General features: G+C 43.2%; 1 protein-coding gene across 3 annotated transcripts; it reads right to left on the bottom strand.

Moving 5' to 3' along the window:
* Nucleotides 1-340: 340 nt before the first annotated feature.
* Nucleotides 341-7,180, bottom strand: slc35d1a (solute carrier family 35 member D1a). Of its 3 annotated transcripts, XM_056276328.1 has the most exons (12): nucleotides 6,992-7,180; nucleotides 6,611-6,644; nucleotides 6,427-6,513; nucleotides 6,224-6,291; nucleotides 6,016-6,087; nucleotides 5,760-5,828; nucleotides 5,435-5,537; nucleotides 4,616-4,708; nucleotides 3,871-3,938; nucleotides 3,497-3,575; nucleotides 3,318-3,400; nucleotides 341-2,242 (listed from the first exon to the last, which is right to left on the bottom strand). In XM_056276328.1, exons 1-12 carry the CDS (start codon nucleotides 7,099-7,101, stop codon nucleotides 2,137-2,139), a joined length of 972 nt encoding a protein of 323 aa, XP_056132303.1. In that variant the 5' UTR covers nucleotides 7,102-7,180; the 3' UTR covers nucleotides 341-2,136. The 3 variants fall into 3 exon arrangements, with proteins under 3 accessions (XP_056132303.1, XP_056132306.1, XP_056132304.1); XM_056276331.1 differs by lacking the exon at nucleotides 4,616-4,708; XM_056276329.1 differs by lacking the exon at nucleotides 5,760-5,828.
* Between the last annotated feature and the right edge of the window lie 4,119 nt (nucleotides 7,181-11,299).

Below are 11,299 nucleotides of genomic sequence, written 5' to 3'. Positions count from 1 at the left end.
GGAGATAAAATTACCAAAGGACCGGAATGGCACTTGACACCTTATAAAACAGCTGGACCCCCCCACCAAATTAGAAGAGAAGAAAACTTAACGTTTACAGAAATTAGGCCTTACCCCTCCTATAAAGTAAACGAGATCAAATAAGTTAAAACATACATCTGTTGAATTTTAAAATTCAACATTTTTTCCATTGTTTAAAAGTGTATAACGGTCTAAGAATATACAAAAGGTAAGTATAGAGCCACCATGACACTACCACCATTTTTTTTTATTTTAGAGAAAACATTTGATCTCATACTCTTGATTCAGAATTCTAGGTGTGAGTCTGGAGAGTGAAAATATAAAACTTTCTCTTTGGAGTAAGAGGGAATTCAAATCACCTCTTCTAGGAGACCTGATGCGCTCGATTCCCATGTATCAGAGACCATTGGGTGATCTGGCTCTCTGAAATGCACTGCCATCGGGTTACGCTGGTACGGAGGCAGCTGCTGTGCATCCTGATTTTTAGTGCCCTTAGTTTTTCCTACATATTCTAAACCACAAGATGGATTACATTTCTTGTGGAATACTTTTGTGGCTTAGAGTAAGTGTGCAGGCGTCACCCCTTTTTTACCCAAACTGTTTTGTGATGCCTCAGATGTTGAAATAATCCAACCATAACTTAATGAAACTTCAGCTGACCAACAGAAAGGCAAAAAACATTTCAATGAGATGCCAATGACAGAGGGGTTTGTAGAGATTTTTTTTTTTAATGTAAAAATAAGAGTTCTCCTCTGATGTAGAGATTACTCTGTTTCGGTTACTAATCCATAGTTACTGTGTTTGAGATCAGCATCAACAACACACCAGTCACTCAACTTACAATGTGGCTATCAAAAATTAAAAGTTTTAAAATAAGAAAGAAAAAAAACATACCAGATACACCCATTCAATAACTTAATGAGTGCACACGTGGCAGGTAGAAGTTTAGAAAATGTCTTACTGCTCATAACTGCTTGTAAATTAACACTATTAAATAAAAAAGACAGTGCTGAAATGTACATTTTGACTTTTCGTTAGCCTCAAACTCACAAATATAAACACAATGAGAAATGAGGATATACAATTTTCACCCTTTTACTGTCCCTACCTAGGAAACAGTTAAAAGTGCAATGACAACAATAAAAGATCTTGTCAAACAAGCAAATATAATTAGTGCTTGTTGCCTCTGCATAGACAGAACTGGACAGCCTATGATAAGACACCACGATTAATATTCAGTAATACTGAAGGAGCACAATGTAAACAGTTATTTTTAGACCATACTTATTAGAAAATAATGAGCAAATACACCTAAAGCCACAATCCTTTGGCTGAACGAAAGACTTTGGTTGTTTGAAGGATGAGGTTAGCCTAGTGTAATCACTGTCCGTTTACAAACCAGTAAATGTACAAAATAAAAAACATGAAAAAGGAGAGAAACGACGAGATGACATCTACCATAAGGTCAGAGCATCGCATGCTCAGAAGGCATTGTAACTTGTAACTTACATTCCTTGTAAACAGCAAACTGTTAGGCTAGATTGTGCCTTTCAGTATATATATATATTTATTATTATTATTATTATTATTTTTTTTTTTTATAACTGCAAGACAACAACTGAAGAGCACCCCTGCTTTAAACTACTGAATATTTCAGCTGGTCACTCCAGTTGAGAGAAAAATATTTCTGTTCAATATTCAACCTGAATGGTTTGGTTGCTCAAACTGTAAGGAATGTCTCATCCAATAAAAAAATTGTATGGTAAAAACGACAATAAATTATTTCAATTTCTCCCTTCTTATGACAGCTTACTAGTACATTAAATCTGCTGAGGTTTACAAATACTAAAAACAGCATTAAAAATTGATCAATTTTAAAGAATAGGATCAATTAAGTTAAAAAAAAAAAGGGCCAATCTTTCAGTTCTGGGCCCATAGCCCTCCTGGAGGAATTTGCAATGTAGTTTCTGGTGACTGACCGTCTCCATCAGGAAAGACAGGGGGGGGGGGATTCCCAGGATTTCCAAGCCGCCACAGCTAAAATGCTCAATAAATATAAACCGTACCAAAAATAGTGTCCTCTTGTACATCAGCATAAAAAACATCCAGTGTCTGTCATACAACAACCTTGCCCTTGATCTCCAGCTTGCTGTTTTCACTTGCTTTATTGGACTGCTCCTCTGTGAAAGTGATATAGGAGTACACCAGGCTGCCTGCAATACTGAAAACAAAAGATGTCATCCATGTTAAAGCTGTCAAAAGAATATGCTTACCTACGTAGCATAGTGTCATGCAGCATGTGCATGTTTCATCATTGCACATTTTGATTTCAAAGCTTTAATTGGACTTTGTTTATTAATCATCTTCCAAATAAAAATCAAATCCAGGATATCATTAAAATTTAATGAACAAAAAGTGGCTGATTTGAGTCCTAGACACCCTTGGAAGGCCTGGTTGGCAGCCGTGAGTAAGACCATCTCTCCTTAAACAAGTATTGCCTAAATGCCCCTGTGCAAGCTGCTGAACCACCAACTCCTCAGCAGATACTTCCACAATACAAGACTGCGTTACTATTTATCAGCTCCCAGGTGCGTGAGCATGTAGTCCTTTGCAATTATGGCCCCTGGATGCTGTTATGAGAATATGGCGCAACTGAGCTTGTGTGATTAAACAAGGGCAAGATCAATGTATTTTACATTGTAATTTATTGCAGCATGGCCAATAATATACCGTAACCTAAGATTAATGTATTTTATTGGAAACGGATGATCCACTGTGGCAACCCCTAACGGGAGCAGTCGAAATTAGTAGTAGTAGTAGTAGGATTATTCTATTTTACTACACAAAGATATAAATGCCTTGTATTTTTCACTTGTACTTGAATGTTCAACATGAGGTTTGATAAGATTGTTCAAAAATGAGACTACATGACAGCTCCAGGCATACCTAATTGGTGGTCACTATGTTAAGAGCTCAGGTGACAACCAGCAATCAACTCCCTATCAGTAGGATGAGCATGCTGCAGCACAGAACCAGTCATAAAAAAAGGCCAAAACACGATCCAGCAAGCACATAAGGATTCCTGCGGCTGCATGAGACACTAGTTACTGAAATGCATCTGTCAACACTTGGCATTCCCCTTTTATTATCAGCATTCCATCATTACTTGCCATTTGTCTCTGATAGTCTAAATTACTGGTAACAGCCACAAAGAGAATATAGATCATCAAAACTTAATGAAATTGTATCCCAATATTGAAAATGTAACCATCGTACCATTTTCTTTAATCACATACCTGATATTCAAGCCTATGAAGTTAGTCCATGAAAAAATGTAGTCTCCACTGAACACCATCCCAATGTATGTCACTAGGATATTCTACAGAAAGACAGACAGTAAAAATGAGAGCAGAGTTAAATGCCTCACAGAAAACATTTTCTTGTATTTCCTTTGTCACACTAACTTGCAGCCCACCTTGATACAGCCTACAATGGTGGTTGTTAAAGCAGAGTTGTACTGTGTACAGAGCACCGTGGCATACATTAGAACAAACCTGCAAAACAAGTCATGTGATCACATTGGCTATAATACACAACACTTGTTTCAACAAGAAATCATTATTTCAACACATGCATAACATTGCATCATAGACAACCAAAGTGGAGAAGTCAGTTACACAGATTTTACTGTTGCTTAGAATCCCAATTCCAGCAATGACGGAAGAGGAATGTCACGGTAATTTCATCATGATGTTCAGTATTAATACAAAACACAATCTTCCTTGCTTTCAGACACACAACCACTCAGTCACACACAACTACAATAGTGCCCATTAGACTGTGTCTCACCCCATGATGCAGGAGAGAAGAAACTGGGAAAGGAAAAATACATCTGACCAGCCATAATATTCCACTGCCTGGTAAAGGGGGAGGCACACAGTGAAAAACTAGCAGAACTCTTCATCATAAAAACATGTTTATGTGCATGCACCTTTTCTCTCTCTCACACACACATGCACATACACATGCGCGCACGCACACACATTTTAAAAAAAAATAACTGGAGTATCACTAGACAGCTTTGCATGCAAGATGGTGTTTTTTTAAATGCACAAGTTCAAATTATTGCACAAAGTAGGCTTAATGAAGGCAGTCATGAGTATCTCTAGCCTGTTACTTGGCCAGGGAAGTTGTAGGAGCTGCTGTAATAACTCCGCTGGCAGCATAATAGCAGCTTTGTGCCTTTCTGGCTGTTGCCCCCTCCACTTCTGCAGTTTGGCAAACCAGGAGGTCTCTGCCCACTCTGACCAACAAACACACGGCTCATACGCAACTCATGCCCTTGCTCAAAACACATGCACGACGACCAATACTGGGAATAAACCTGGCATTATCTTGCATAGCAAGGCCATATATCCACCAAACAAACCTTAAACCTGAAGCTACGGGTACTACGTAACCAATACGTTAATATGACACATCCAACATAGATAAAGAGGGATAGAGGTTCAGAAAAAGACAGTTAGAAAAAGAGGTGAGCCAAGAGATGGATCAATTGCCAGACTGACAGCAGGGACAAATTGGCTGCGCTTACCTTTTGCATATCTCCTGTTACATGAGCCAACAGTAAGGTGGGAATGATCATGAATAATGCGTTATAATATAGTAACCCATATTTTCCCAACTCCTGTGAGAGAAAACATGGGGACAGAGGGGTAGGGAGCAACATTTACATAAAAAATAAGGAGAGGGCAGGAAGGGAACAGAGGGTTATTCACCAGAGGTCTAGTGCATTCCTCACTAACTAGCATACGGATATCATGCATGGCCAGTCTATGAAGCCATCCCAGAACATCTTGATACAAGTTTTTGCCCAAAGCTTCTTTGTCTGAAAAACTTACAACCAATGTTCTTTACATTCTTACCTTCTCTTTCATTCTCACTCACCCCCACCCCACACACACATTTGTCTATTTCCATATTAGTGGATGGTATGTGCTCTAAATGTGGCTTCAGTTCTGCCTTCAGTGTAACATGAGTGCTGAGGTGCTTGTGTAACATCAAAACTGACTAAAATCAAACACCAAACCATTTCTGACTTACAATACACTGACGCTACTGTATCGAGGTGCACAATGAAAAATCACTAATTAAACAAGCACAACCAAAAGCACAACCAAAAACTATTCAATACACTGGCACGAAGAGATGGTACACACTGTTGTAAAACTGTTGAAGTACTGAACAACTGAGTCAGATAAATGAAGAGTAGAGACAACTGTATCAAAAAATGTTGGCGCTCATTGACATTCTATAAACAGCACAGATGGGTCACGTTGGACTCCAAAAAATTCCATATCAGCTCAATGCCAAAAGTAACTCCTATTATACATCTGCTGGTAGTGCCAAATACCTTTGAATCTAACTTCTGTTTCACATAGGCGCCGTTGGCTGCAGTCAACACATCATTCAGCAGAATGAACACATAACCTTGCAGATCAAAGGAAAGGTCAGCACTAAAAAACAAAACAAAACAAGAGAGGCAATTAAAGAAAGTGTCAAATATTTTGCCACTTAGCTTTAGCATCTGTTCTTAAGTCTCCCTCTGTAACCAGAGACAAAATATTTCTGATGGCCATGAAGACAATGTCAGTTAAGAGAGGACATATATCAATATAGCTCAACCCTTTGTAGTAGAGGTCATTTTGGTTGGGACACCTGGATGTATCAGAACATACCTTGCAGCTACAAACGCCCCCAGGATCATTGTAAATACTGTCAACTGGACTGGCCTGGAGAATTTCTTCCTGGCAAAGTCCAAAGGAGGTAGAGCAATGAAAAAGTCAACCTAACAGCATGGTGCAGGAACTATATTTAAAGGATAGACTTCAAAGGGCTTAGCTTCTACTGTGGTTTGGTCCCAGTACATCAAAATGAAGGCAAATGACAGTTTAAAACAAGTATGGTTTCGCAGTCTGTATGATAAAATCTTACTTGAGCAGAAATCCCTCAGCCAGCATGGTGAATAAGATAGAGAATCTCCTGAGAACAGTAAACATCGGCAGACTGGCGGAAGAAGACATGAATGACAATTTCACTCAACAGGATTGAACATTAGCAAAACATCAATGACCAGGTTTGATAAGCTAATGGATAACTTCATTTTTATCCTATTTTCACCTTGAGCCTTATAATAACTTACTTAAGCTTTTTAGTTCCGAACAGGCCGGTGATCTGATTTCCCACATAAAGGAACGGTAGAGGAAATGTCTGTAATATGTAAGAAATATAAAGATGAAGATGCCGCGTCATTGGAAAACTGTTCTAATGTTTCAGCAAACATTAAGTGAACTAAAAAAAAGGGAGAAAACAGGCGTGATTCAAACAAGCGAGGGGAGGCATTACCTTGCCAGGTATGCTCTCATCGAAGTCTGGAAAGCTGATCACCCTTACAGCCTTGGCCACCCACAGCACAACCAAGGTGGCAAACATCTGCGGAAATATTTATAAAAACTCAATTTAGCTTTTGCACATCATCGCAAAGTGATGTGTGCGACTAATCATTGTGGGAGAAAAGTACTCGACTCACTTGTCCTATTCCGACGCATATTGAAGAGGGGAACCTGTAACGGCAGTACAGTTCATTTTAAGCCGCGGTTACACCGCAGATGTAATAATGGTTAAACAACAATAATATGAAGGGGAACATTAGTTAAGCATATGCGTTCTTTGATTATAAATTTGCTTGTCAAAAGCTTGTACATTGACTCTAACTACATTCACTACAGAATAGAGCGGTTACGCCAAGTTGAGCCGCTGTAAACGTCGATTTCTGATATGCAGCAAGCTAGAAAAGTTAAGCAAACGCTCGCTAGCCCGTCAGCGAACGCGGCTAACGTCGGTTTAAGCTAGCGCGGTGGGCTCTTCAATCGGGCTACAACGCACGGCAGTCATGAAACACGGTCGTTACCCGTAGTTGGTCAGGACACTCTTGTTCACGACGACGATTAGAAAAGAACTGAAACCATAAAATCCGGCGGCGAACAGCTTCACGAACACCGTCAGAGATTTGTCCGCCATCCCCGACGTGCAGTCATTCCTCTCCCTCCGCTTCTGTCCCTTCCATCACATCGCCGGCGCACCACTACACGGGGACGCTGACGCCACACGACTTCCGCCCCTGTCTTCTCCGCGCTGCCGTGCCACAGATAAAAAAACAAAACTAAAAAAACCAGCTTTCTGCCATTTCTGCCAAACATGCAAGTTTAATGAAATTCTTTAAACGATTCAAATACATTGCGTCAAACGTGTGGAGGGAGTCGGTGTTATAAATCATGTCTCCCCTACATGGGGAGACAATTAGAGGAAATGCACAATGCAATTTACCAGCGAATTCGGGGAGCAGTCTGGGAGACCGTCGCCACAGCCGGGACGCGAACCCGTGTCTCCCAGGCTCCACAAGCGACAACGTTAACCAGTCGACTAAAGCATCCGACCTGTGAGTCAAGACCAACATGTCCACTTATCCATGCACGTTACACTATCCCCCGCGCTTCAGCATATCAACTCCCTCACGCCTCTGGGCGCACGCGCTTCCGATGACCTCACGGTCGCATCATCCCACTTCTGACACCAATGTAGCGAATTCGGGGGGCAGTCTGGGAGACCGTCTCCACAGCCGGCACGCGAACCCGTGTTTCCCGCTCCGCAAGCGACACCGTTAACCAGTCGACTAAAGGGTCCAACCCGTTAGTCAGGGTCCAACCCGTAAGTCAAGGACCAACGTGTCTACTTAGCCATGCACGTTACAATATATATGGATTGGCAATAACAAACACCATGTTCGAACATAAGGTAGTTCATAAGTGTACTTGTAGTCGTATCATCAGATCTGCGGCCGTATGTTTTGGACACTCGGGTGATGAGAGGAGCAGAGTTGTCAGCTGATCACCACCTGGTGGTGAGTTGGGTCAGATGGCGGGGAAGGCTGCAGGAGACCTGGCAAACCCAAACGTGTAGTGAGGGTGAACTGGGAACGTCTGGCGGAGGCCCCTGTCCGTGAGGTCTTCAACTCCCACCTCTGGAAGAAGTTCTCGAGTATCCCGAGGGAGGCTGGGGACCTGGAGTCTGAGTGGGCCATGTTCAAAGCCTCTATTGTAGATGTGGCAGGCAGGAGCTGTGGTCATAAGGTCATCGGCGCCTGTCGAGGCAGCAACCTAAGAACTCACTGGTGGACAGCCGTCACGCTGAAGAAGGAGGCCTTTCGGACTTGGTTGGCCCAGGGGTCTCCTGGAGCAGCACACAGGTACCGGGAGGCCAGAAGGGCTGCCGCTTCGGCGGTCGTGGAAGCAAAAACTCGGGTGTGGGAGAAGTTCGGCGAGGCTATGGAGGAAGACTTTCAGTTGGCCTCAAGGAAGTTCTGGCAAACCATCCAGCGACTCAGGAAGGGAACACAGGGCTTGACTCAGGCTGTGTTCAGCCGGGGAGGGGAACAGTTGACCTGGACTGGGGATGTTGTCGAGCAGTGGAAAGAACACTTTGAGCTCCTGAACCCGACTAATAGGTCCTCAGTGGAGGAGGTAGAGTCTGAAAACTCAGGGGAAGCCCCACCCATATCCCTGGCAGAGGTCTCTTGAGGTAGTTAAAAAGCTCCTCGGTGGCAAGGCGCCGGTTGTGGATGAGATTCGTCCTGAGATGCTGAAGGCTCTGGACATTGTTGGGCTGTCTTGGTTGACACGCCTCTTCAGTGTTGCGTGGAGGTCGAAGACAGCACCTGCGGAGTGGCAGACTTGGGTGGTGGTTCCCATATTCAAAAAGGGGGACCGGAGGGTGTGCTCCAATTATCGGGGCATCACATTGCTCAGCCTCCCTGGGAAAGTCTACTCTAGGGTGCTCGAAAGGAGGCTCCGACCGATTGTCGAACCTCGGATCCAGGAGGAACAATGCGGATTCCGTCCTGGCCGTAGAACAACGGACCAACTCATTACCCTTGTGGAAGTGCTGAGGGGGGCGTGGGAGTTTAAACAGCCAGTCCACATGTGTTTTGTGGACTTGGAGAAGGCTTATGACCGTGTACCCCGTGGCACTCTGTGGGGGTACTGCGGGAGTATGGGGTACCGGGGCAGTTGCTACAAGCCATCCTGTCCTTGTATAACCAAAATGAGAGCTGTGTCCACATTCTTGGCACAAAGTCAAACACGTTTTCGGTGGATGTTGGACTTCGCCAAGGTTGTCCCTTGTCTCCAATTCTGTTTGTGATATTCATGGACAGGATCTCAAGGCGCAGCCAAGGTGAGGAGTGTGTCCATTTTGAGAACCTCAGAATTGCATCTCTGCTCTTCGCAGATGATGTGGTTTTTTTGGCTTCATCAGAACGCGACCTCCAGTGCGCACTGTGGCGGTTGCAGCTGAATGTGAAATGGCTGGGATGAGAGTCAGCACCTCCAAGTCTGAGGCCATGGTTCTCTACCGGAAAATAATGGATTGCTCCCTCCGGGTTGGGGATGAGTTGTTGCCTCAAGTGAAGGAGTTCAACTGATTAGGATGCCTCCTGGGCGCCTTCCTTTGGAGGTTTACCAGGCACAGCCAACTGGGAGGGCTTTTCCTCCCAGTCTTTCTCTTTGCGTTTCTTTTCTGTATCCACAGTCTGGAGGCATTCTATGATGCGTACAATGGTAGAGAGCAAAGTCCTCCTACTGGAAGTGGGTTGCTGAGAGGGGTTGAGAGTGTGAAAGTCACATGAACTTAATGGTTTGTGCTTATATTCACCACTGTTGGACATCACTGGAAAAGTCTCACTAGCAATCTGTGGAAAAATAATGTGATATTAGAATTTTATAACATACAGGATGATACTGGTCAAGGGCCTGCCCAAGTGGTGTGAGAGAATTTCAAAACCAAAAAGCCATTCCACTGCCATCAGAGGAAAGGTAGTTTCAGACAGCTTTTTAAACAAGGTACTTTTTTATGATTAATAGTTTATTTTTTCACAATAAACAATACATATATAAGTATTTCAATTACAAATGACATGGCTATTAAACCAGCGGCACAGTGGCGCAGTGGTTAGTGCAGTCACCTCACAGCAAGAAGGTCCTGGGTTCTAGCCCCCGGGGTACTCCAACCTTGATGGGTTTGCATGTTCTACCCGTGTCTGCGTGGGTTTCCTCCGGGGGGTCCGGTTTCCTCCCACAGTCCAAAGACACGTAAGTCAGGTGAATCGGCCATACTAAATTGTCCCTAGGAATGAATGTGTGTGTGTGTGTGTGTGTGTGTGTGTGTGTGTGTGTGTGTGTGTGTGTGTGTGTGTGTGTGTGTGTGTGTGTGTGTGTGTGTGTGTGTGTGTGTGTGTGTGTGTGTGTGTGTGTGTGTGTGTGTCAACCCTGTGATGGCTTGGCGGCCTGTCCAGGGTGTCTCCCCACCTACCGCCCAATGACTGCTGGAATAGGCTCCAGCATCCCCATGACCCTGAAAGCAGGATAAGCGGTTCAGATAATGGATGGATGGATATTAAACCAGAATGCGATAGAAACGAAACAAACACAACCAGAGCAAAAATAAATAAAAGATAGAAGTGACATACTGAGATAAGAAAAAAAGAAAACAAAAGAGAACAAAAAACAAACAAAAGAAGAAAAAACATGACTGCAATGCGTGGAGTGCTTAAACGTTTACAGCACTGCTTGTCGACAGGTATTCTAACCAAATGTGTCTCTCAGTTATTTGCATTTTATGTGATATGGTACTTATTTTTATGAGCTGGAAATGCCATTAAACACTCAATATGTAAGAATGGTACTGCCCCAATTTCAAGTGATATTCCTCCACCTTATCAAGCAGCCTATACGATAACTGTTCTAGGGCAGCCAGCTGACTAAGAGAAGTGTGGCACAGAGATGGTGCTGGTGCAGAGGAGGCTTTCCATTCTTGGACCATGAGTTTCCATCCTAACATAAGGGCAATCTGGATCCAGTCAGCAAGCGGTGGAGTCAAATCACTTAATGCAGAGGGGTCACCCAAAATAAACAGACTGGAGGAGAAAGGGATGACTAGGCCGGTAGATTTTTTTAAATTGATATGTATAGCAGACCAGAACTCCTGTGTTTTGGGCAACTCCAAAATATGTTCACTAAAGTATCATCTTTGTCAAGACACCTCCAGCACTCTGAGCTGTCAACCAAACTCACTCTATGCAGCCTAGATGGCGTCCAGTAGACTCGGTTTATAATTTCAAATTGGATCAACCTTATTCGCAGTTCCCTTGACATTTTTTCCCATT

The sequence above is a fragment of the Lampris incognitus genome, chromosome 3 (genome assembly GCF_029633865.1).
Source record: "Lampris incognitus isolate fLamInc1 chromosome 3, fLamInc1.hap2, whole genome shotgun sequence".
Classification (NCBI taxonomy): domain Eukaryota; kingdom Metazoa; phylum Chordata; class Actinopteri; order Lampriformes; family Lampridae; genus Lampris; species Lampris incognitus.
Note: the sequence above shows the minus strand (reverse complement) of the source record. Positions and strands in the feature narration are given on the sequence as shown.

Coding starts and splice junctions, on each gene's coding strand:
- slc35d1a (XM_056276328.1), bottom strand. CDS start 7,101: ATGGCGGACAAATCTCTGACGGTGTTCGTGAAGCTGTTCGCCGCCGGA. Junction 6,088..6,223: donor TTCGGAACTAAAAAGCTTAA/GTAAGTTATTAT, acceptor TTCTTCCGCCAG/TCTGCCGATGTTTACTGTTC. Junction 3,576..3,870: donor CTTCTCTCCTGCATCATGGG/GTGAGACACAGT, acceptor CTTGTTTTGCAG/GTTTGTTCTAATGTATGCCA.